Source organism: Notechis scutatus, chromosome 1, assembly GCF_049901735.1.
Source record: "Notechis scutatus isolate UNSWTSFEM ecotype Mainland chromosome 1, rNotScu1.2, whole genome shotgun sequence".
NCBI lineage: Eukaryota > Metazoa > Chordata > Lepidosauria > Squamata > Elapidae > Notechis > Notechis scutatus.
Genome location: NC_142009.1, coordinates 300,285,244 through 300,312,680, shown reverse-complemented (window position 1 = coordinate 300,312,680; position 27,437 = coordinate 300,285,244). Strand labels below are relative to the sequence as shown.

The 27,437-nt window shown below is 37.3% G+C and overlaps 1 protein-coding gene across 4 annotated transcripts in view; it reads left to right on the top strand.

Moving 5' to 3' along the window:
• CCDC88C (coiled-coil and HOOK domain protein 88C) overlaps positions 1–27,437 on the top strand; it is a 95,135-nt gene that overhangs the window by 43,946 nt on the left and 23,752 nt on the right. For all 4 annotated transcript variants that reach the window (XM_026679190.2, XM_026679189.2, XM_087952067.1 and 1 more), the window contains exons 5-15: positions 5,535–5,593; positions 8,352–8,435; positions 9,934–10,074; positions 13,076–13,260; positions 15,607–15,688; positions 17,314–17,472; positions 19,213–19,359; positions 20,400–20,544; positions 21,072–21,253; positions 23,693–23,830; positions 25,624–26,694. In XM_026679190.2, the coding sequence (XP_026534975.2) occupies positions 5,535–5,593; positions 8,352–8,435; positions 9,934–10,074; positions 13,076–13,260; positions 15,607–15,688; positions 17,314–17,472; positions 19,213–19,359; positions 20,400–20,544; positions 21,072–21,253; positions 23,693–23,830; positions 25,624–26,694 (2,393 nt within the window). The remainder of the gene's footprint in view (positions 1–5,534; positions 5,594–8,351; positions 8,436–9,933; positions 10,075–13,075; positions 13,261–15,606; positions 15,689–17,313; positions 17,473–19,212; positions 19,360–20,399; positions 20,545–21,071; positions 21,254–23,692; positions 23,831–25,623; positions 26,695–27,437) is intronic.

Sequence of the window (27,437 nt, the reverse complement as noted above, 5' to 3'; positions counted from 1 at the left end):
TCAGCATGGTTTTATTGCAGTCATCCCAAAAATGAGACCAAGGGACTGTAGAGTTGTGATTTTAGCTGCAGCTCTTCTTCCCTGCTGTTTGCTGCCAGCTTAGGCAGCAAAGGGAATATCTGTCTAAAAGCAGGTTACCATGGCAATTTTTTTGCCCTTCTGTATTTTTTCTGTAGGATTTTGCAGAGTCAGATATATTTTCCAGGGTTTGAAAAACAGGAAACTCTTTTCTAAAAATTATGTTTTAGATACCAGTGTATAGTCTATGTTGTCAATAATAGGCATATTACACTGATAAGTAATTTTTCTAGGCTAATCAAAGAAAACATTCCAGGTAATCCTCAACCATTTATTTAACCATTGTTTCAAGTTACGACAGCACTGAAAAAAGTGATTTATGATCAGTTCTTGCACTTACAAACATGACTACGTTCCTGCACTCACATGATCAAAATCCACGTCACTTTGGCAGCAAGCATCTATGTACAATGGTTTAAGTGGCCTGGGATCATATGATCATCATTTGCAACCTTCCCAGGGGGCTTCTGACAAGCAAAGTTAGTGGGAGAAGCCAGATTGCTTAATGACTGTGTGATTTGCTTAATGACCACAGCAAAAACAAAACAAAACGTAAAGTTGGACATGACTGCGTCACTTAATGACCCCATCACTTAGAATATAAATTCTTACATGGTGGTGGGGGGGTAGGATCCCTATATGGAATGTTTTCTAATACAAATTTGCATAAAGAACTTTTCTGCAACTTCAGGTAAAAATTTACTTTTTCTAATAATGGGCTACAGGGTACTGAGCAGTATTTCTGGCCAGTATTTGATGACGGGAAGGTGGTTCAATTGCAAGGCTCACAAGGTTTCATCCATCAAGATGATATTATCATAATTTCAACTAGATGTTCTACTCTTGCTTTCCCACAGGAGAAGAATATAAATTCTAATCTGGATATTCAATTTTGAGTCATGGCTCACCTGACAACATACTTATACAAAAATAATGGCAACCCTTGTAATGCCAACACTTAGTTGCCTGGCTTCAGAGCTAAGCAGAATTGAACCTGGTTACTACTTGGATACGCTAACAGATTACTAGGATTATAGACTGACAAGATCTTTCTCCTTCTGTACATTTGTCAAGAAATAGAGAGGTAATCCTGAATTTAGCAGAAGTCAAGTTTTACGCAGAAGTTTTTATTACATAATTGGTTTTTCTAACTTGTGAACCAACATAATAATACATCATAAAGGTGAAATTAAGACTTTTTTAAAAAAAGCCCAATACAATACTGAACGTAACTTGTGGATTCAATTCTGCTTTGTAATTCACACGTCATACAAGAACTTCTATTAATAGATGTGAGATAGTGGGAAATGCACAGGAACATGTACACACATCCACACAAACACATCCACACAGAGTTACTTGTACAAGTTAAATTCAAGTCAGTAATCTGTACTTATTTCTTATTATACAGTGGCCTTAGCTTAACAAACTAGTACAAATATAAACATACATGTACATATATACATATATACACACATATATGGATCTTTGGTTATTCGGGTTTTCTTCTGCGTAAAATTGGAAGTATCTAGGTGACGTTTCGATGAAATCTCATTCATCATCTTCAGGCTTGTGTCTTCGGCTTTGTGCTTCTTGGAGTCATGTGAGCTTGCAGCTGCTTCTTCCTTTTAACTGCTAGTGGGGGTGTGACTTGATTGGGTGGGGGCTTGGCTGTGTTCTGATTGGCTGGGGGTGTGTTCTCATTGGTTGGGGGTTTGGCTGTGTTCTGATTGGTTGGGTTGGCTGTGTTCTGATTGGCTGGGGGTGTGTTGTGCTCAGGTTAGTCTTAGTTGCTGGGAGATTTGAGCTGGTGAGCTGTGATCCTGTTGTTTGGCTTCGCCAAAGTTGTAGCATATACATACATACATACATACATACATACATACATACACATACACATATACATATACATATACATATACATATTTGTTTTCTTAAGTTTTCGCGGTACTTACATGTATGGTATTCAGCTTTGTTCGGGTATTTTCCCACATCATTATAGTTGTGCTTTTAACAGACGAACACAATACAGAAGCCTGATGATGGCAGATGAGATTCTGCCGAAACGTTGCTACAATTTTAAAAGCACAACTATAATGACGTGGGAAAATATCCAAACAAAGCTGAATACCATACATATACATACATACATACATACATACATACATACACACACACACACACACACATATATACATATATACATATATATATTTATATACAGAGCTTTTTATGTAATATATATTATAACCTCTTCATTAGTGCAGCCGACTCCTTTAGCAATCCTAGTTCTTGATAACACACAGCAGTCCATAGAGCCTGGAACACCAGCAATCTCTCCCATGGCCTAACAGATCTGCCCTTGTAATTAATTTTCACCACTAGGCAGACATGCCTTTTTATAAGTTTTCTACTTGTTCTGAAAACCTTTTAGGTTTCATTTTGCATAGAGCTGATATATAAATAAAAGTCCTTCACCTTGAGACAAATCTCAATACTTGTCTCAATCAAGGCAACTCCCTCTGCCATAAAAATATACTTGGCTGTCTGGGCCAGATCATTGGAGCATGCTCAAATCTATAATATAAATTGTTCAAGTGGTTTGTTAAAACAAGAGCAGATTCTTTTTTTTCTTTTTTTTAAAAAAAGGTCAAAATCTAGTATTTTTATACTCAAAAGATTTCATCCCGAAGATTTGTTTTATTAGAATGAAATATTGTAAATGTTTCAACGTGCACGTACTCATATATTTATTTTAAACAGACTTCTTTCTTTCATATTTTGTGTTTCTCATCTTCCATGGAGGATTTGAAAGGACTGCTTTGATTCATAGAATTAGCTTCATCTTTGATAAAATTTGGCATATAGAGACAGGCAGGTAAATCTTTTGAAACAGTCTTGCCAGAAGATGTGGCTGCTTTAATGATTTGAACAAGACACTCTGTATATATTCCTATGTGTTGCAAAGCAGCTTTTCAAATGCTTTGTGCAGTGGTAATACAAAGAGCCTTCCCAAAGTGGTATCTTAGCCAGGTTTTCTTTATTGCCATTCAGCCTGCATTTCTCTTGACTCTTTGCTAGTAATTTGTTTGGCTACAGAGGTGCCACAGGATGCTTTCCAGTATATAACAGCTCAGAAGTTACGGTCTCCATGCTAAGCTAACGGATTATTTTGAACTATTGCTGAGAAGTGATGCAGAGAAAAGACTCTGCTTTTCCTGGAGCAGGATAGATCAACTACTTCAGTTTATAGCACTGGAGAAATCAGTGAAAGGAATAGTAGTCTCACTCATACAGAAGGCAAAGCATGGAACATTTATTAATAAAGCATTTAAATTCATTTTGGCAACACTAATTGAATGATGTTTATAATAATGTCATCTATCAGACCATACTCAATTGATTGAAAGATCCTCCTTAACTCATTCAAATTTACCACTGGTTGTTGTGGATTAGCGTATAAAATGTTGAAGAATGAGGAAATTAATCAAGGAAATACTGGATTTTTCATTCCTTTTTTAAAAACAGGTTTAAGTCTATTCAATCCATAATTTCTATGAAAATAAACTTTTCACCCAGCAATCTCAGTGAATCAAATGTCTTAATTTGAAATCAATGTTTCCAACCATTCTTTTCTTGTTTATTCTCCTAATCTTATTTTTTTTTGTCATTTTATCTTTGTGTTGTGCTGTAATCTCTTTGTTGCCTCCCACAAAATCCTACCCTCTGTTTCTACCCTATTTTTCACACTGTGAGAGTGGGGGCCCTTGTCTGGTCTTGTACTATAGAAAAGCTTCTGCACTAGATTTTATTCCCTAAAGATCTAAAGACCGTAGCCCATTGTGGGGAGCAGATGGTTGTACTACAAATCCCTCCATTTTAATTACCTAGTTAGCTAGTGTGAAAGCAGCTGCCTTGGAATTTTTGGAAAAGGAAAATGGCACTGAGTTAATTTTTAAAGCAGTGATGGTCTTGCAGGAGACCCATTTTTCAGATTTAAAAGATGGAGCATTCTGTGGTTCTGTCAGTTTAAAAACCATTGTGGCAAATCATTATTGCAGGAAATATAGTTTTTACTTCATCAGATGTGTAAAGTGGACCCTGATTCATATATAGTTAAAAACCTGGGAGTTTGTGAAGCAGAGATATAAGCAAAGAAGGAAGGAGTTAAGAGATGATGCATATAATGCTGCTGAATAAATTATTAATGGGAAGCATAATCAAAATGTGTGCTACCCTTTTCATATAGAATATAAATGCTGAAGAACTACGTACTTCAACTCTATTCATAGGACATGAATGATTGCTTGCTTTTTTTGAAATTTATAAGCAGAATCCTCATTTAAATAATGACATACTTTGTTGAATCTGTCAACCCAAATGCAGTTTCTCTTTCACAATCTCCTTAAAAACTTGCTAACTAGTTTAGTTTTTCTAAATATATATTTGAAGGTAATAAAGAAAAAAATACATTGTGTGTGTGAGAGAGGGAGAGCGAGAGGGAGAGGACAGGCAGACACAGTGAGTAATCATTTTTAGAGGCAATAGATTTTTCCGGAATGAAACATCAAGCCACAATGGATATGTGGTACGCATTAATTCTATGTCAGATGAAGGTATATTTCATCTTTGTCCCCACAATTCCCCTCTATTCAGTGTTTACTAGAGAAAGCTAAAAATAAAAACAGCTGCTTTTTCTAAAACAAGTGAAAGGGTAGCTGTTGAAATAGTGACTAGCTTCTACTTTTCTTTTTAAGGTGACCTAGAGGGGAATAGAAGAATTATCATTACATTTATGCCCAGTCCCAGTTTATAAAGGTGTTTTACTCAATGACTTCAGCCTCCTCCTGCTATCTCCCAGGAGCATTTAATAGGCACAATTATTTCAGGGAACATGTGATTGTTTTAGCTCAACTAGAGCAAGGAGGATGAATTTCAGTCATACAAAACTAGACATGAAATAGTAACACATTGTTCCCCTAGAGTAGGTCACTTTACAGAGTCCATGGCTTGGGAAAGACACAATTATTTTTAATACTACATAAACTAAATTTAACAAATAAATATTTAACATTTAAATTAGGTGTTTGTTATGATTAAAAGATGTATATATGCTGCAATTCAATTAGTATGGATCATAATGAATTATTTCCAGCCTTTTAATCATGCTAAATCAAATTCTATTTGTAACATTATACATTGTTCTAAAACTCCATTATATAACTTAGGACAGTTATGAGATCTACAATTATAATTTCAAATTATAAGCACTTTATATTCCCTAGCAGAAGAGCAAAAATACAACATGAAACCACCTTGTATACTGTGATCCAAATTTAAGGGTTTGCAATCTCCTAAACAGCAGTTTGCCACTGGTTTTAAGTTGTACATGATATACTTTTTAAAATAAAAACCTTCATAAATTTTATATTAATGGCCATTTTTTTGCTTCTTAGGTAAAAGTATGGATGAAATTAAAAAGCTGCTACTATTGGTATTAGGTTGTGCTGTACAGGTAAGTTTGGTTTTGATTACTATTAAGTCATTTGAATAAATTATTTTCTTAAGAATTATAACAAGAGGCTGTAAGCCATCTTTGGTTAAACAGTTTGCAATCATTTCAAAGGTGTTTTTTCCCCCAAAAGGCAACTGGAGTATGTGGGTTTTTTTCCCCTTTTCTTTGAGGAAGAAATGTTTTTTCCTTGAAAAAGAAGACGTTTCGCTTCTCTTCCAAGAAGCTTCATCAGTTCTGACAGAAGGTTGGGGGGATGGAAGGATTATGGTCAAAAATAAGCCTTTCATTCCCTCCCCCACCCCAGATCTGTGATCTTTTGAGACAGCTATGACCTGGATGATTGAGACTCTCCATAGTCAGTTTGCAATCTGAGATAATAAAGCTCTCATAAAATCTCAAAAATAAAAATATAAACAAAAAAACAATTTTTAGTTATACTGCAGTGAGTGAGTAGTAATGGCTAGCTTTTTTAAAAAAGGAAGTCTTGTGAATGAATGAATGAATTCTTTATTGGCCAAGTATGACTAGACACACAAGGAATTTGTCTTGGTGCATGTGTTCTCAGTGTACATAAAAAGAAAAGATACATTCGTCAAGAATCATAAGGTACAACATTTAACGATAGTCATAGGGTACAAATAAGCATTCAAATCAACAGTCAATATAAATCATAAGGATACAAGCAACAAAGTTACAGTCATACAGTCACAAGTGGGAGGAGATGGGTGATAGGAATGATGAGAAGATTAATAGTAATGGTAATACAGTCTTAATAAATAAGTTGACAGTGTTGAGGGAATTATTTGTTTAGCAGAGTGATGACGTTCAGGAAAGAACTGTCCTTGTGTCTAGTTGGTCTGGTGTGCAGTGCCCTATAGCGTCATTTTGAAGGTAGGAGTTGAAACAGTCCAGGATGTGAGGGGTCTGTAAATATTTTCACAGTCCTCTTTTTGACTTGTGCAATATACAGGCAGGTTGGTAGTAATTGTTTTTTCTGCAGTCCTAATTATCCTCTGAAGTCTGTGTCTGTCTTGTTGGATTGCAGAACCAAACCAGACAGCTATAGAGGTGCAGATGACAGACTCAGTAATTCCTCTGTAGAACTATATCAGCAGCTCCTTGGGCAGTTTGAGCTTTCTGAGTTGGCGCAGAAAGAACATTCTCTGTTGTGCTTTTTTGATGACATTTTTATGTTAGGTGTCCATTTTAAGTCTTGTGATATGATAGAACCCAGAAATTTGAAGGTCTCTACTGTTGATACTGTATTGTCTAGTATTGTAAGAGGTGATAGTATGGGAAGGTTTCTCCTAAAGTCTACCACCATTTTTATGGTTTTGAGCGTGTTCAGTTCCAGATTGTTCTGGTTACACCACAAGGCAATGTGGTGTGTTTTAATATTTAAACATTTTGAGGGTAGGCTTCACTGTTCTAATTTTCAGTTTCCTTAAATGTAGCTCAATACTGCTATTCTGTATGTAAAATTAGGCAGACTTTGGCCGCCCATTGAGGATCTCACCGTTAACTATAATATACTATTATGCTTTGTTCTATGCTCTTTTGTTTTATTTTAATGTTTTAATTTTTAATTCTGGTCTGTGATCATAATAAAAGATTTATTGATTCCAATTTAGGAAAGCCATGAAGATAATGCTGCTTGATAATCCATTTAGGATATAATTGCCACCGAGATTTGGGGATTAGGGGCATTGCTATTAATTTGGTATTTTTAATTGCATTTTAATTTTTTGACTATAGTTTTATTGATATTGTAAAGCATCAGGAGTCATTTTGGAATAAGGCAGCATCAAAATAATTATAATCCCAAATAAATAGGTTGCAACACAATTCAAAAAATTTGGAAAAGATAGCAACAGCAATAGCACTTTGACTTACACCACTCCATGGTGCTTTACACACACTCTGAGTGGTTTACAAAGGTTAATATATTGCCCCAACAGTCTGGGTCCCCATTTTACCGACGTTGGAAGGATGAAAGGCTGAATCAATTTTAAGCTGGTCTGCCAGCAAAAATGGCCAGCAAAAATGGAGCTTGGGAGGGCCGAGCTCCGTTTTCGCTGGCAGAGCACTCGGGCCACCACGGGTGTCCCCAACACAAGTGATGTTGAGCTGGCCACACCCAGCCTAGTCCCCTAAGGTCAAACACAACCCTGATGCAGCCCTCAGTGTAATTGAATTTGACACCCCTGTAATAGAGAATTAAAACTAAAAGTTCATTTTATGTTCCAATTTCTGGGTTTATGTTATGAAAGCTGAGAATTATACTTCAAACATCTTGAGGATTAATTTGATGTTATAAGTATTCAGGTGCTATTAGCAACATTTACCAGATTTAGATATTCATTCAGTCACATTATATTTTATTTCCAATAATTCAGTCTCATGTTAAAATGCCAAAAACCATAACAGTTATGCACAAGAAGAATAGATTAACTCTTATTGGAAAGTTTGTATAATGCAAATACACAATTCTACTAAAATAATTATGGGAACCAGGTTTTAAGGTCAACCTTTTAGTTACATGGTTAAGACTTCAGCAGTTGGAAATAATTTATTAACCACTTAAATCATACTTGACATAAACTTTCTAAATAGTGATGAAATTTCTTACTCCTCCCTAGTTGTTACATTAATATATCACTGAACTTCTAAATATTCTGAATAGTAAAAGTGCTTTGTATTTGTCATCCGATAAACTTGTGTAGGATGCACTCATTATTATTGTTTTTTGTGCTTACAGTGTGAAAGGAAAGAAGAATTCATTGAAAGAATAAAGCAGCTAGATATTGAAACTCAAGCCGCAATTGTTTCACATATCCAGGAGGTGACATTCTAATTACCTTAAAGTTCTAATGTTTTATAATAAGACTTCCTTTCTGTTGTCCAGATTACGCATTATCCAATTTTTCTAACTTAGCCTAGTAGTTAATTATTCTGTCACTGTAATTCAGCTCATACCCAATGCCATCCTTTTAAAAAGAATGTCAGGAGACTGAAGAACAACACCAAGGGTAATGTTATATATGATCTTCCCACTTGAATGTTGCTTTACCAACATTTAGCTATTCTTCAGGGTTGTATAATACAAACACATTTTTTCAGTCACTGTATTCTTGTCCTCTAATTCTCATTATTGTATTTATATTGAGCTTTTCTCTTGAGAACTCCAGGCAGGGTACATGGGGCAGGGGTGTTTCCCCTCATTTTATTAACCCCACAGCAACTCAAGCTGGTTTGAGAAAGAAAGTTAGTTTCTCAGAGTCACCCAATCAGATTCAAACCTCAGTCTCCTAGTCTAAATTCAACAGATTAACCAGTATACTAAATTGATGATTCATGTTGTTTGCATCTGTATGTTGATTTTTAAAATATTTACCATATCAGGAAATAAGGCCTTACTGCAAAAATTATTTTTATTTTTTTAATTGCTCTTTGATTTTTAAATAGCTATTCCAAAGTTATAGCTATATTTAATTTCATAATGCAAATTTTATTTATTTTTGACTACAGGCTGTCAGTAGAAAAACAAGCGTAGCCTAGAAACATATCCATTTTGACTGTTTTATTAGCTGTGTTAAAATCCTGGATTTCTAATTTTCCTAGCAATTTACATTTTTGTTAAGGAAAATCTAATCAATGGCTTAGAATAAATACAATGTATTTTCACTAAAATAGTGCACATGTGATAGCAATGGATTTCATTCATTGCCTACAACTACCAAAGGCAGGAGCAGATTAATAGGTTTTCCGTTTGCCTGGTAACTAGGATTCGCCAACATTTTGGGTATCCTTCTCCAGTCTCCTCATTTCCTCATCTGAAGTCTCCCCAATTATTGTTTCCTGCTGTTGGGAATCAAAGTCTTCAGGTTTAGGAAGAATAACTTAATAAATCAAGATAAAAGTATTCCTATTGGCATAAACAAGTATAACAACTCTTTATCATAAATTATACAGAAAAATTATTAGAAATCTAATTTACTTAGTTGGCATTCTTAAACATCATTGCAACTTAAGCAGAACAGTCTGGGCAGGGATAACATGTGCAGATTGTTTGCAAAAATAGGAGTAAACCAAGAGAAAACATCATGGAGAAAAAATCTTAATAAGGCTTTCCGTCAGTAAAAGTGGGTTGCCAAACAGCAGTCAGTGATCTGGTACAATTTCTTATGCTAGTGGGTTTGGCTAACAAATCTGTGCAGTTTGCTCTATGGTTTATTTATTATAGAAGGCCAGGATCAGACTTGTTGGCTGAATCATCTATTATTCATACCTAACAATAAACAAACATCACGTTCATGCCTTTTTACCCTTCTTACTTTCAGGTAACCCATAATCAAGAGAATGTATTTGACTTGCAGTGGTTAGAACTACCAGCTATGGCTCCAGAAGAACTCGAGTCTCTTTCCAGAAATATGGTTTTTCACCTTAAGAGGCTGATTGATGAGAGAGATGAGTGCACAGAGGTATGTATTAATATGCTGACATCCTTTGGACTTTCCTTTTCTTTTAATCCTGTACTCTCATATTGGATTATTTCATGGTTTCTCAAACATGAGCTTTTTATTAAATAATTATATAAATATATATATATATAATTACAAAAATTAAAACATCCTTAATTTCTTCCATTTTTCTCAAAATTAATACAAAATAGGTAGTAGTATTCTTTTGGCCTGCTTACAATATTAACATTAAGAAGTTAAAATTGGTAAAATTAAAGATTCCTTTAAGTTAACTTTGACTCCTGGTTGGCACCTGGTTTAGAAGGATTTTGCATTGTTCAACTCTCCTGCATTTGAGCCATTCTGTCTGTTCCTTAAATTTATCACCTATTCTGTATAATAAAAGGCTTCCTTAATTTATTTTCACTCACCATTTTTATCTGAGCATTGAGACACAAGAACCTTTGCCTTCAATATCAGCTCTTTCAAAAACCTTCCTGTTTCTGCAAGATGGCCTCACGTTAGGAATGAAACCGAATGTGACTGTAGGAGGGCCTGTCTTCCACATATGGGCCAGTCGTGATGATACAAGAAATGAAGATGAGTGGGAAGATTAAGTATAATAGCAAAATATTGTGCTGATGAAGAACACAAAACAATTGTTCTTATTTTACTTCCCCTCAGTCTGTCTTCTTCCCCTTGCAGTTTTCTCCTAGCTGGAATCATTTGGTGGAATCTGAATTTCATGGACAGGAAAAGAACCTGGGAATAAGCTATGCAAGTTAAAATACAAAATGCAGACAGTTTTTTGGATTTTTGCTCACTACTTATACTTTTTCTTGCAGAAAGTTCACTAGAGCCTCTGCATGAGCAGGAGGATCCTATATAGCAGTGGTGGCTAACCTTTTTGGGCTCCTGTGTAAAAAATTGTGTGCGCACTTGCACGCATGCGCTCAGCATCCAAAAGACAATGCATGTGGGGGGGTCACACCCCCTGCGCATTCACTGCACCTCCCAGCTGATTTTCAGTCCGTTTCAGGCCTTTTTCAGCCATTTCATCATTTCCAGTATTTCCAGAAATACAGGAGGTGATGAAACTGGCCTATTTTTCGGCCTGCAAAGGCTGCAGAGGTTTTCCTCAAGTTTCTGGGATGGGAGGCTGAAAATGGCCTCAAACAGGCCGAAAGTCAAATGCATGCGCAGTGAGGTAAGTTTGCCAGGAGCTCACATGCCCGCACAAATGGCTCTGCGTGCCACGTGTGGCATGCATCACAGCTATATAGGTTCCTATACAAGGGATCCTATAGGAGCAGGAGATTTTATACCAAGAATCCTGGTATAGGATCTCCTGCTTGAGCAGGACATTGGACTAGAAGACCTCCAAGGTCCCTTCCAGCTCTGTTCTGATTGAAAGATGCTTAATGAGGAAATGAGTTTACATTGGTATATCAAAAAATAACTTTTTAAATGTTTTTAAAGCCATTGCTATTGTCAGTATATCCTAAGATTATTTCCATACTGTTTTTGTTTAAAAAAATGCCTCAGAAATACTTATGTTCTCACTAACATATATGTCCTTATAAGGAAGCACTATACATTTTACTAATGCATGTTAGAATAGTGGAAAGGAAAATAATCGAAATAGGCAAATTTGTAAGATCCCAAACAGAGATTAGGACTTTTAAATCTGTAAATAATTGAAGAAACCAGAGGGAAATGGTGGCATCATAATTCTCAAATTGAGTAGCAGCCATCTCCAATGCCCATTTCAACATTTCTAATTTGTTTTCTGTGTGGAAAATGCTTCAGTCTAGAAATAAGCATGCATGGTCTTTCATAGATAATTATATGCCTGTATACATTGTTGCCCGTAGAGGTATTGAGGCACAATATGCACTGGTTCATGATTCTAGGGGAAGACAGCTGGTTTTGGCCCCCTATCCTGAAATGTTCAGTTGAGTCAATATTTTTCTTTTAAGAGAGTAAAACCTATATGACTACCAATATGAGTCTTGTATTTCTTCATATATTTTAAGAAGAAAAATCTAAGTACCATATTTTTCAGGCGCTCCAAAGTATAAGACGCACCTAGCTTTTGGGGAGGAAAACAAAAAAAAAATCTGCCTCTGCCTTCCAGCAATTTGCCTCCTTGCAGCAAACAGCCTGTTTCAGCTTCAGCACAGCCTGATTAGCATAAGCAGCTGATTGTCAGTTGGATCAGCCTCCCGACAATCAGCTGTTTCAGGCTACAGGGGCCATCGCCATTTGCTGCCTCTGCATGCCTCATTTTTGGCCTCCACATCCTGTTTTCAGCCTCCACGCACCCCATTTTCAGCCTCTGCATGCCCATTTTTGGCCCGTTCTGATCTCCACTGCTCAGAAGGGCCAAAAATGGGATGTGGAGGCCAAAAATGGGGCGCATGGAGGTAGCAATAGGCAATGGCAATCCCTGCAACCTGAAACAGCTGATCGTCGGGAGGCCGATCCAACTGACAATTAGCTGCTTGTGCTAATCAGGCTGTGCTGAAGCTGAAACAGGCTGTTTGCTGCAAGAAGGCTGGGAGGCAGAGGCCAAAGGGTGGGGGCGGGCGGGGATTTGGCAACATTCACTTGTATATGACGCACAGACATTTCCACCCACTTTTGGGGGTGGAAAAAGTGCATCTTTTACTCCAAAAAATACACTATATGTACAGTGATTGAATTGAAAGCATCTAAGTTTCTTTTAAACGTACTGCCTTTTCCTCTCTTGTCAGATTTGGATTACAAATTCCTCAAGATAAAGATAGGACTCTTTGTTATAACTCCATGAAGGAACACATGTTAAATAAATCCATTTTGGGCCTGTTTTGTTAAGAGTCCAACTAAATTTTTTGTAACCTCTTGTATTTTTGTTCCACAACAATTTTTTATGTCCATTTGTTTGCCATTTTCTTTTCATAAATCATTTCCTTCTATGAATATCTGCATATATGATGCACTTTTTCCTCATAACTTTTAGTTTTCATGATTTTCCTTCCAGTTAATTGTAGATCTCACTCAAGACAGAGATTACCTGCAGTCCCAACAGCCATTGAGTCCTCTAAAAACATCAAGTCCAGCTTCTTCCCCGAATCTTGCCAGCCGTCTCTCCAACGAGGACAAGCAGCATTTGTCTGTGGAGCTTGCGGATGCAAAAGCCAAACTAAGAAGGATCAGGCAGGAACTGTGAGTACTAAGACAGAACTCAGTACTTTAGTCTGTACTGGTAGTTTTCATTGAGAATATCATTTCAGGATAAGACACCGAAAACAAAACAAAACATTGTGGGGTTGGTTCATTTCTTTCTCCCTCCTACTCATGCATATAGGTAAACTTCTATACACTACAGTTTGGGTAAAGAATTAGCAGAAAGTATGGGCAGTCCTCAACTTATAACAGTTCATTTACCGTGTTTCTCACATAATAAGGCCGGGCCTTATTTATTTTTTTGGAAGCCCGAATCGGCGGGATACGATGACAATCTTTTGGAGCGAGAGGAAAGGGAGAGAAGAGTTGCGAGGTGTAATTTGCAGGAGGAAGTGGGTGTACCCCACAGCAGGAGCCCAAGGAAGAAGGGCCGGTAGGCAACGGAGAGTCGTAGCTCGGAAGCAGCCTAGAGACGCGCCCAGGAAGAGGCGCAGATGCTGCCTTGTAGTCCCCAAACCAACTGCGTGCGCCACCTTTAGTTATGTGCGCTTCGCTCTCTGGGCATCTCCGTGTGATCGTGACCCTGTCCTTTCCACCTGGCGCCCTTGCTGCTTTCTGGCTCTTTAGCGACCGGCTTCGCGTTTGGAACACGTTCGCGTTGGAGTTGGTTTGGGGACTACAAGGCAGCATCTGCGCCTCTTCCCGGCGCGTCTCTAGGCTGCTTCCGGAGGTACGGGACGCTCTCCGTTGCCTACCGCCCTTCTTCCTTGGGCTCCCTGCCGTAGGGTACACCCACTTCCTCCTGCAAATTACGCCGCAACTCTTCTCTCCCTTTCCTCTCGCTCCAAAAAGATCGCCATCGTATCCCACCGATTCGGGCTTCCAGCCACGCCAGATCCACTAGTGAGGTTGCCATCTCGGATGGAGGCATCGCAGTCTCCCTCTCTTGCTCGCTCTGAACTGTGGACCAAAATAAAAAGATCGCCCGCCGTCATGTTTGAGCTGCCACTCCGCGCTTGGAGCTCCAAATGGCGGCGACACTCCAAACACAGAAGCGCCAGCTCCAAACGTGGCAGCGGAATGGGCAGAAGGGAAAGTAACAGCGGCGGGTGCCAAAGGTATCTGCAGCAAAGGTATTTGGTGGGAGTAGGGAGCTCCCCGCCGCGCCATGATCGCCTGCTAGGAGCGGCTGGTGGCGAGGAATTCCTGCCCGCCGGCGCTCCTAACGGCAAGTCTCCCGCCCTTCCCCTTATTTTGCATATTTTAAGATAGGCCTAAATTTGGGGGAGGGGCTTAATTTGATTTTATGCCCCAAAAACATGCTGGGCCTTCCTATTGGTGGAGGCCGTATTGTTGGAGAAACACGGTAGTGACCGTTCAAAGTTACAACGACACTGAAAAAAGTGACTTATGACAATTTTTCACACTTCTTTGCAGCATCCCCTTAGTCATGTGATTTACATTAAGAAGCTTGGCAAGTGACTCACATTTATAATGGTTGCAGTGTCCCAGAGTCATGTGATCTCCTTTTGCGACCTTCCGACAAGCCAAGTCAATGGGGAAGACAGATTCACTTAACAACCGTGTGACTAATTTAAGAACTGCAGTGATTCACTTAACAAATCGTAAAATGGAGCAAATGCACTTAACTAATTTCTCACTTAACAGCATAAATTTGGGGCTCCATTGCGGTCGTAAGTTGAGGACTACCTGTACATAGTTAGAAATGTTTTGAGCAGATGTATATACAGGAAGTCCTTGCTTAATGACTATTAAGTGTTCGGCAACCATTCAAATTTGTGGCAGCACTGAATGAGGGCTACTTAGGACCTGTCCTGAGAATTCTTGCCATTGCAGTGTCTGCATGGCCACATGATCACCATCTGCAGTTTTCTGTGTCAGCTTCAGAATAGCAAAGTCAACGGGGAAGCTTGCAGGAGGTTGCAAATGGTAGCCATGTGACATCACTTAATGACCTGTGATGCTTAACAATGGCATTGATGTTGCGAAGCCGTTTATGACGGGATTGCTTAGCAAGAAAAAATTCTGATCTTAGCTGCCGTTGTAAACCAAAGACTACTTATAAGACACACAAGGTTTATAAATCATTTTTTGCATTAGTGGGCTTCATGGTAATAATCTGTATTTTATTTCAGAAGAACTTGCTGAAACCCACTGCTAGTATCATTTTCCCTGTGTTATGATGCCTTTGGGTGATGCCTCTTTCTAATAATTGTGGCCTCTTTTTCATTGGTCTATGGTCATTGCTGATTTTGAGGATTTAAAGACCAGAAAACTTGAACCCTTTTATGTTCCTCTTGCTGAACTTCAGTGATTTCCAAATCTGGCAGAAGAGGTACTAATTAACTTGTATGAAATCCTCAGGGAAGAAAAATCAGAGCAGCTTGTTGACAGCAGACATGAAGCAGATCAGCTGGTCCTGGAACTACAGAAAATAAAGCAGGAGGTAATGGTATTTATCAAATTATATAGGGCAGCTATTAACATACATTGATCTTAAAGTGATACATATTCTATTTTTGGCTATGTATTTATACATACACACTCACATACACACCAGTGAGAAGAACCTTAGAATTGACTAGACAGATTCACGAAAGTTTCTTAATTATGTCTGGAATCTGCAAATTCATAGCTAGGATAGATAACAAATGTTACCAGCATCAGAACAGCAGTATTTGAGAATTATTGCCATCAAACTCTGTATGTAGGTTTTCTAGTGGCATCTGTTTGATGATAAGATAGATAAGAGGGAAAGTTTTTAGCACCTAAAGGTCACATTTTAATTTATATATATATAAATATATATCCACTATAGCGATGTAGTTGCCTTGCTAGTTATATCCCCTATGGCTCTTAGAGGCCAATATATATATAAGAGCCATAGGAGGTAGAACTAGCAAGGCAACTACATCTCTATAGTGGATGCAGCTAGCATTTTGAATGTGCTTTGGCTTAGGTTGGAGGATGTATGTGAGGACCTAAGGTACCCATTTATTTTCTCACATGTATTCATCAACAGGATATTTATCATATCTCCACTGCTGCCTGTTACTTTTATGACACACAGAACAAAACATAGGTTTACAACATTTATTGTTGACTTTCTGAATTAAAATCCTTCCTAGTTCATAAACATTCATCCATACGTATTCATCCAATTAAAAGTTCAGGGGGCCAGGTGGACTTTGATAATTGGAATTGTAATATTTAAAAACCAAAGCAATGAGCCTCAATCTAGGTTTTGGCTTTGAAATATTACAATTCCAATTTTGTTGATAATTTCTATTAAAGCTTGGCCAGTCTCAGATTATTATTGTTCTCATACTTCATACTTTTCCATATGAATGTCATAACTTTATTTAGTTCACATGGATTTCTTATTTTAAGAACTTCCTGTTTTAAGAACTATCTCTTATTTTCTGAGAGTGCTCTGAGGTACTGAGGATCTGCCTGAAGGCTGTGGGTTAGCCATTTTTGGTCTGAGCAGACATCTGGGATGATTTAACAATGATCCAGTTGCATAATTTAAAGAAAGAAGGATTCCTTGATAAAGAAAAGTAAAGTATGTTTTTTAATTTAAATGTTTATATACAGAAAGGGAGGTCAAGAAGCTTTAGAATGTGATATCTTCCCACAAAATGTTTTGTAACATAAAGTTCTCTAGTAAGTTAGCACCAAAAGTCAGCATCTCAATAACAAAGTTGAAGTGACTAACAGTACTCTTCAATTTTTGGTCTGGTTATCTTTATCTCAGGACAAGAAACCTTTCTTAGTGTATTTAAGGAATTCAAACTTAACAATGAATGGAGAAGTCTGAATTTGCAGATCAATTGGCAATTTCAGGTCATTCATTGCTATGTTAGTTGCTAAGAGTTACTGGGCGTAGTAATAACCCACAAGTTTCATAATTTCTGGCATACACTTATCTTTGTTTTGTGGGAACAAATAGGCATTTAACACAACAACTTGTGCATACTGAAAGTAGTAGTATTATAAACTCCTTATGGTGTTTCCTTTTTGTTAATAAGTCATTTCAAAAGTTTGCTGTACTGATTTTACTTTATTCAGAATATTAACCTCATGGCAGATGCCCGCTCTGCTCGGGCCTACAGAGATGAGTTAGATTCCTTAAGGGAGAAAGCAAACAGAGTGGAGAGACTTGAGATGGAGCTGGTCCGGTGTAAAGAAAAGCTTCATGATGTGGATTTCTACAAAGCACGGATGGAGGCAAGTTGGGGGTATAGCAAGAAGGGGAGTTTTGGCATTTATTGCTAATTTAATCTGATGTGTATTATATTCTGTAATTGTTTAGATGAGCACTTGCTACCTGATGGCATCACACAATGATAATAACATAATTCTTATAAGAACTAGCAGCCTTTGGACAGGTTGATAGCCACGCTCCCATATAAAAGGTGGTTATGAACTATCGTTTCTCTGACAGAAGACTGTTTCTAATACTACCTGTGAGCTGGTCACCCTATATTCTTAATTGTATCCTGTTCTGGGTAAAGTTTTTGGAAAACCCGAAAGGGAACATATTATTCCAACCTCCTCTGCCAGTCTACAAATATAAATCCATCTGTAGTTTTCTCCTCTCTGTAGCAGAAGATACTGGTGGAAGAGTATAAATACAATTAACACTCCAGCTGCAGTGTAATGATTCTTTAGCAAAACTGGGCCATCGGTAACAGACTTGGAATCTGTACTTGCCTTAAGTCCAGATGGTTAAGGATTCTGGTAATTGACAGCATGTTCATGCACCCTGTCTGGCTACTCCCCCTGGGCTGTATAGTGCCCAGTTGCTCCTGGAAACAGTCATATTCAGATTCTGGTGTGTCACTTTTCTAGGAAATCAACCTCCATACACTAACTCCAAAATCTGCCTTTAGATTTTCATTTTTAAAGAAGTGTCAGACCAGAAGTTCAGATCTGAATGTAACGCTTTACATTTCTGTTTTCAAGTTTACCCATGCCCAGCAAGGGAGGAACCAACTCCAAGTGATCAGGGAGAGTTCTTCAAACTATTGCTCTTTACTAATAAATTAGACTGATCAACAAGTATGCCTTCTTGTTTTGAGCAAATACTGCTGATTTTTTTCTGGGGAAAAAACCCAATTATGTCAGCCAAGCTGTCATCGAAAAGTAATGATGCTGGATACCAGTAAAAAATTAATTTCTTAAGCGGTACCATTTAATAAAGCTTTGTTCAGAGTTGCGGGTAGGAATCGAATTTTGGTTTCATTTAATGTTCTTTTCTGTGAAATGGCCAAACTGCATGCTGTGTAATCCCAGCTTATTGTGCAGCTTTCTCAGGCATCTAAGAAGAGGAGCTGCAGAAACAGAGTCTATCTATACTACCTCTTTCCCCTCTGACACTCTTTTAGAATTCATCACCTCGTGCTGTTTAGTAAAGTGCTGACTGTTTCTTTGCTCTCAAATTGATTAAGAGATTAAAACTTTTCATCTGCATAGAGGAACAAGTCATAAGTAGTCCAGCATTGCATCCTGTCATCTACAACTGTCAATTGGCAACAGAACCCTGAAAACATTTTTAAGATTTGTTTGTTTGTTTTTACTTATTTCATTTGTGTGCTGCCCATCTCACCTAGAAGCAGTTCTAATATTTTATCAGGCACAATTGTATTTCATCATTTTATCTTAATTTATTTTCATAGGAAAGTAGGGGATGGTTCCATTCTTGTAGGAAAATACACATGAAAATTACTTTTACATTCTAGCTTTCAAATAATACTTTTGCCAATCTAGCTAAATTCTATTTTTTTAGCTCAATAACTGAAGAATTCTATAGACATAACATTACTTTTCTAAGTCATCCTTTACCTATAGAAAAATATGTCATGGTATGCTATTGATGCTGGTATTAAACTGATGCTTATTAAAATTGTATGGTGTTTGAAACCCTGGTTAAATCACTCAGTTTTGTGATTGTTTTTTCAATTGCAGGAGCTTAGAGAAGACAACATTGTATTAATTGAAACAAAGACAATGTTGGAAGAGCAATTGATGATAGCAAGAGCTCGTGGTGATAAATTACATGAGATTGAAAAAGAAAATTTGCAATTGAAATCCAAACTTCATGACATAGAACTGGTACGGTGTGATAATTTTAAACTTTGGTGGGATTTCTTTTCAAGCTAATTAGTTTTCAGGCGACTGAACACTGGCCTGAATACCAAAAAGATTAACGCTCTTTGAAACAGTGCAGTATTTTTTTGAAAATGCTGAAAATCAGATTGACACTAACTCGAAAGTATGAAATTATATTCATGTGTTAAGTTTGTATATTTTAATGGTAATATATATTTCGTAGAAGAAATTAAATGTTTAACTGCCACATTTAGGATTAAGGCCTCACCAGATTGCAGTCTTTGTGGCAAGAGAAATCTTTCTAAATGCTCATACAATCCAGTTCCAGCCCATAATCAAAACCTTATTCTCAGAATGCTCATGTCAGACAAAATAGTTTCCAAAATACATTAAACTTAGGAGATTTGGGAAGGCAGAATGGGTGTGTAAGAAACTATGGAGGGTCAGTGTTCTGAAGCAATATGATAGGAATATAGGAGGCAAATGATTAAAAGTTAAATTAACTTTTGCTTCTTACTTCCTTTGTGAGCTCTCTAACTGACCAAAATGGGAAGTGGGATGCTGGCTAAAGCAAATTTTATTTACAATTTATGGCAGTTTTCTTCTATTCTGAAGTTAAGAGAAGCATTGTTTTAAAACATAAGAATAATTACCTGATCTACTCACTTCGGGATTCATCACTGATATAGGGATTGGTATTCTTTAATATACATTTGAATTTTATCATTATCTTTCCCTTTTATTCTTATTTATGTTACATTAATTCTGCTGATATTTACATAGAAAATTCATTTTCCATTAGGAAAAGTCAGACAAGATGATTTTTGAGCCATAATTTCAGTTGTTTTCAGACTGAGCATTAGATCTACTTCCACCAAACTGGTGGGAGATGAATGTTGATATCTTGGTCAGATAAACTTCAATCCCCTATTTAGGCTGAAGAAATTGTAAATGTTGCCTCTGCTGCATAGCTTTCTTTTGTTAGACCCAAATGTCCATCATCCAAGCTAGATTATAAAACAATGTGCCTTGTCCTCCATTAGGACAGGGATACTGACAAAAAGAGAATTGAAGAGCTCTTGGAAGAAAATATGGTGCTAGAAATTGCACAGAAACAAAGTATGAATGAGTCAGTCCACCTCGGCAAGGAACTGGAACAACTGTCAAAGAATACAGATCTCTCAGATAGTAAGTACAACAAATCAGTTTGCTACTCCTCATGTCATATGTATATGATTTTTGTAAAATTAATTCAGAATTAATGGGAAAAAGGAAGAATTTCTATATTGAATAGATTGATCATTGCAAAATGATCAAAAGTAATTCTGTATTCCATTCTTATGAAATATTTTCCTTTCTCATTTTAAAAAATGACACATTTTACTTCATTACGCAGAATAATCCATTATGTAGAATGAGATACTCTCTATTGTCAGACTTCCCTTAAAGTCTATATTAATGGATTTAAAGGTGATTATTTTTATTAGTTGTATAGAATGACATTTTAATAAAATAACACTGGCTAGGGTGTACCTTACCCCTCTATTTTTAAATGGATGTTATTTAAATAAATTAAAATGATTTTATATAAATTAAAAATATTTTATTTAAACAAATTAGTCTGTTCTGATCAACAGATTAAGAAATAGCTGGAAATGGATCCATGTTTGCAAATGTGTTTATAGTTGGGCATTCTGGATATTGTATTTCAACAGCAAGGAAATCTTTTGTCTTTGAGTTGAATGAATGTGCATCAAGTCGTATCTTGAAACTTGAGAAGGATAACCAGAGCCTGCAAAATGTCATCCAGGAGCTCAGAGATGCATCACTAGTCACTGAAGAGAATAGCCTCAAATTTATAGAACTACAAAATGAGAATCAACAACTTGGCCAAAAGGTAAATAACATAATTTATATTTACAGTTACCCAATCAAGTGTGTTTGGAAGTTATCTACCACAAGACATAGTGTTGGCTATGAGTTTGGTTGGCTTCCAAAAAAGGGACGAATAATCTATAGCTGTTGGCCTTGAAGCTAGTGTAACTGGCTCTAAAAGCATTCTGCTAGAAGACAAATTGTGTTCTTGGTTGGCAATTGTGAGAAAAGACTGTTGTACCAGAAAGGCCAAAGGTCCTTCGTTCTGTCACTTGTACTTTTTACAGCAGTGTTTTTCAACCTTGGCCTGAAGATGTGTGGACTTCAACTCTCAGAATTTTCCAGCTAGTGAGGAATACACACTCTGGCTGGGGAAATCTAGGAGTGACATCCACACTTCAAGTAGCCAAGGTTGAGAAACACTGTATTAGATAAACTATTTAGATTTTATTTGGTTCTCTTAGTTCCTGTTGATTGATTGACAGCATCCTTAAAAGGTAGGAACAGATCTTAACATTTCCTACACTCGTATTCTGCATCTGCTCTGCACTGAGAGTATAACCAATTTGAAAATTTATGTCTGGTTTGTGTAGGACAATTTTTAAAAAAGAACAGAATAGAGTGGCTTTACTGTGATTGGCAACCTTTGGATGACTATAGTTGGGCTATCCTTGGAGTGTCCATAGTTTTGGTTAGCTCTGCGATGTAAAGAAAATGGTACTGCTATGTGTTGAAGGGTGCATGTTTTAGTAGTGCTCATTGTCATTATTGGTTGTTGTTGTTTTTTCATAATGTTGACTGTATTTTTCAGCCTAGTAAAGGATGGTAGAAAGTCATACCATATATTTTTGGACAGAGAGGGCAGATTCATGACATATGCACAGAAGCTTTTGCTGTATATTTGGCAGTTGTTTATAATCTATTACATAGATAAAAATTGTAAATGACAGTTGCCGGTGCCTCTGAGCTCATCTCATTTCACCCTTCTTAAGGTGATACCCAGATCTTGTGAGTTCAGCATGATTCAGTTCCCTTGCTTGTCCTCTGGCTTGAAACAGAATAGTATTTTCAGAGCCCTGGGATTATGATTGACCAAATTCTGAAGGGCATTAAGAGGATGGGCAAGATGAAGAAAGGAAGGAAGGAAGGAAGGAAGGAAGGAAGGAAGGAAGGAAGGAAGGAAGGAAGGAAGGAAGGAAGGAAAATAAGTAGTAATGGCAGCTGCTTGAAAAGGGTGAGACCATCTGAAGAACAGCTGTTAAAAATAAAAGGCATTGCTTAATTATAGTTAAGGAGTGAAAATGGATCAAATTTTAGGCCAGCTAAGCTTCACATCCATTCTTAGTAAAATGATAGAAAGTTTTATTAAAGAGAAAATAAACAAACATAGAACTTGACTTAAAGTTTTGCAAAGACTAGACTTGACTCAAAATCTTTAACTTGTAAACAAGCACCTAAGTGAGGATAATTCAGTATGGTAATCTGGGACTTTTAAAAGTAAATTTAGAAGACTTGATTTTAGATGTCTTAAAATAGATTAAATAATCTTCGTTTTTCAGTCATTTTGAGTTATATTTTTTAAATATCATTATTAAATGAAATTGTAATATTTCATCCTGAGAGTCTCTGAGTGGAAAGAGGCAGATTTAATTAGATCTTCCCCTTTCATTTCTTGTCCTCTGACCAGACATTCCTGCAAGTTGAATTTACTGCCACAATGATTGATATTTCAACCTTCAGTAAATATCCTCTCGAGAACAGTAAAGCATGTTGCAATTATAGGCTTCTTAAAGTTAAATGTTCTTATCTAAACTTTCCTGTCATATAAAGGGTGTTGATCCTGCAGCCTTCATCCTTTTCTAAGTCATCCATATGCTTCTTAATGACAGTAACTGTTAATTTTTGGATATTTTGCCAATTCATTCATAAATCCGAGCTCAATTGGCCCAGCACTCTCATGGCCAGTTATTTTTTTTATATGCCTATAATAGTTTCAGCAAGCTTATTGGGTGCTCAGCCAAGACTGGATATTCTTTTATGCAATTAGAACTTATAGAGTATTACTTTACACATATGCAGGCTCTTTGTGTTCCATTCCTTGTGTGTCATTGACTTCATGGTAGTCATGGTTACATAAGCTAGGGACTACCTACTTTTGGTACTTTAGGCAAAGGGAAGGAGGTAGAAATCATCATTTTTGTAGAGCAGTGTTGTTGTAGATACTCATCCAAACATGCAGCAAATATAGATTAGAAATGCCATCTCCTCCCATTAAGTTGCTGCTATGTTGTCTTTGATTCACTGCCACATCTAAAGAAGGTGGAAGCCAACATATTTTATTTCTGTTGTGTTATATTGCTTTGGCAAACTTATTGATAAAGTTTAAAATACTTAATTTCTCAAAATGTCCTTCGATGTGAACAATGTTTCTTCTGGGTTACATAAAACCTTTTCTATCCAGATTGAGAAGCTGCAAAATCAGATAGAAAAGGAGAAGCAAAGTAACCAAGACTTGGAGGCTTTAAGTGAAGAACTCTTGAAAGAAAAGCAAGATCTTAAGGATACAATGGAGGCTTTAAAAGCTGATCAAGAAAGACAGGTAGAGATGTCAGTTTTGCTGAAGTTTTTCCTCAAATATAACCAGTTGGGCAGGTGTGGGATTCTACCGGTTTGGACAGGTTCTATAGAACCAGTTATGATTCTCCGCAGTTCGGAGAACCGGCAAATTGTGCCCCTGGCTGGCCCCTCCCCGCCTGCCCCTCCCCTCCCCGCCCAGTCAATCCTTATTGCACGCATGCCCGACATCGCTGACTGCATTCTCCCCCCCCCAGTCTCTCCTTAATGTATTTCTTTTTTTCCCCTCCCAACCATCAACTGTTCCTATGATCAGCTGTGCCGGGATTACCCTCACTTACTTACTGCTTTGCCCAGGCGGCTTCCCTGAGGCCCAGGAAGGCAAAAAATGAAGGTGGGGGTATAGCACCCCCTACCTCCCATTTTTTACCTTCCTGGGCCCCAGAGAAGCCTTCTGGGAGCAAAAATACCCCCCAGGAAGTTCCCCTGAGGCGCAGGTGGACCTAAAACAGAGTGCAGGGGGTTGCTGCATGCCCCTCCCCCCAATGCTCAGTTTTTTTTCCTTCTTGAGCTCCAGGAAAGCTTCCTGGAAGCAAAAACGTCTCCTCCAGGAGGTTTCCCTGAGGCCCAGAAGGCCCAAAAAATGGGGGAAGGGTTTTGTTGCAAAAAAAAGAAGCCATGCCCAACCAGTCACATGGTCACACCCATAGCCACGCCCACAGAACCAGTTGTTGGGTGGGATTCTACCAGTTCGTACCTATTCGCTAGAACCGGTTGTTAACATTCTAAGCAGTTCGGAGAACCGGTTGTTAGAAGAAATTACTGGCCTAATCCTGTAAGTAAGGCAGGAAGGAAACATTCTGGTGTTGCTTACAGAAACTGCCTCTCCGTTAACTCTTATTACATTCTTGGCAGGACTTGACTTCCTGTCTCTGGAACTTCTCTGGAGTTTTTTTTCTTCCTTTGCTGGTACTTTGCTTGTGTGGAGTAACCATTCAAAGTTGCAATGGCACTGAAAAAAGTGACATGACCATTTTTCACACTTACGACTGTTGCAGCATCCCCACAGTCTTGAGAGACCAGGCAAGAAGATGTGTGCCTCGATGTGAGTGATATTGAGTTGGCCACATCCAGCCAATAACATGACCACCAAGCCATGTCCACCCAGTCACATGACCACCAAGCCATGACCACCACCTAAGCCATGCCCACAGAACCGGTTGTTAAAAAATTTGAATCCCCCTGATCACCCCTGCAGTTGGATATTAGAAAATTGTTGGCTTGCATATATAACAGAAGGAGAAACATGTTTTTGCTGAATTCAAGGACTGAGCAGACTCAAAACAGAAAGCAGTTTATCCTTTTATTTTCATACTCATAATATATTTAAATTGGTTGAAATGTTGACTTCTCCAGGAACTGTCTTTCTGGTTGAGTCACTTCAGCATAATGATTTAGAATGATTGTTAAGAGATGTCACACCTTCCAGAGTATGATTTAATTAAATGTATCTGTTTGAAATAATGCTTGGTTGTTCAACTGAATCATATTCTTTTTCTCTTGAATTTTGGATTGAGTATGTATTCTGACACTTCTGACTCTTGGTGTTAGCGACTCCATCTGGTCTTCAGCCATTCCTCTTAACATTTGTGGCATTGACTTGGATAAAGACAAATGTCATATGACTCTTTGTGTTAGATATCATTTAAAAATAGAGTAAAAGTATGAGTCCAACAATTTTCTTTTATCTAATATGAAATCTACAAGAGTACATTTTGGTATATAATGAATCATCTTTTTTTTTTGTTCTGACTCTAGATACAAGACCTAGAAAAAGAAACTGACCACCTGAATCAAGTGGTTTTCTCTCTAAGACAGAGATCTCAAGTCAGTACAGAGGCCAAAGTGAAAAACATTGAAATGGAAAACAAAATACTTCACGAGGCAGTTAGTGAGAGCAACAGCAAGCTCAGTAAGCTTGAATTTGAAAAAAAGCAGTTGCAAAAAGATTTTGAGCAAGTTAAAGAAAAAGTAGAAAGAGTAGAAGAAATGGATAAAGAACTTCATCGGCTAGAAAGGGAGAATGACCAGCTTGCCAAAAAAATTACAGCCATCAAAATTACCACTGAGAAAGTAGAAGTACTTGAACAAGAAAACAAGGATCTGGAAGTAGAAAACAAAAAGCTGAAAAAGTCTCTAGATACTTTGCACAATGTTTCTATCCAGCTGGAAAATTTAGAAAAGAATAATAAACAGCTAGATGACAAAAACCTGGAGCTCAGGCAAATTGTAGAGACTATGAGATTAACCAGTACAAAATTAGCCCAGATAGAGGCAGAAAACAAACATCTAGAAAAGGAAAATGAGGAACTTCAAAAAAACATAGTCATGCAGAAAGTTCTGCTCAAGAAATCAGAAAGGTTGGAGCTGAGTTACCAGAGTATGAATGCAGAGAATCAAAGACTGCAGCAAATTCTAGAAAGTAGCAATAAAAAAGTTCAACAGTTGGAAAAAGAACTCCAGAGTGTTGAAGATGACAATCAAAGTCTTCAGAGAAAATCAGAGGAACTGAAAATCTCAAGTAAGCAGGTGGAATGGTTGGAAAAAGAGAAGAAACTGTTGGAGCAGGAAGTGTTTCAATTGGATAAAGACAAAAAAATGCTGGAAAAAGAGACAAAAAGACTATGGCAACAAGTAGAGCTAAAAGATGCTAACTTGGATGAAAATACTATAAAATTAACAACAATTGAAAAGGAATACAAGATTTTAGAAAGAGAACTTGCTAGAGTCAGAGATTCATCAAATAAGATGAAGGAATTTGAAAAGAGCAATAAAGATCTACAGAAGCAAGTTACTATTGATAAGAGAACTCTAGCTACGTTAAGAGAGGTAAGCACAATTTCACTGCCTATCCTCTCATGAGGAATTAGGAAACCAGGATGTAGTGATTAAAAGCTTTACAACTTCCTTAGAAATAGGGAATAATGAATTGTAGGCAGTCATTGTAGTCATTGATTGTATCATGGAAGCCAATTGTTGATTGATGTACAACACAGCAAAGGCACAGATTTATCTTATGCTTCAGATAAATCAGTTCAGTTTAGTTTATTATGCTGTAGTAGGTGGAAGCCTTTTGCAAATTCATGGAGCCTCTTTGTATGGTGGAACATAATCAGTTTTTTTAATGAACTATGGGTATTTCAAATAGGGCAAATATTATACAGTCAAGTTAATTTTAACCTACTCAGATGGTTCCATAACTGATGACACTTCCCTTTATTTGAATGAAATGAGAAATTGCAATAGACTTCCTCATTTAATCATTGCTTGGCATAGAGTAGCTACTTTATTTTAGGAAAAAAGTCATAAGGATTGAGAGATGATAATTCCAATTATGGAAGATCTTGTTCCAAAAACATCTGTATGTTGAGCTACGTTTTTTATAGATATCTGGTACTTTCTTGATCTATTGGACCTCACTGCTCTGAATAAAACCATTGCACAAGTAAGATTTCATAAGAATACAGCTACATCTAAAACCTTGATTGAAACATTTTGATTTATGTTTCTTCGTAGTAAAATTGCGTACATGTTCACATTTTTTCCTAGCAGCCTTGGAAATTATTTGTTTT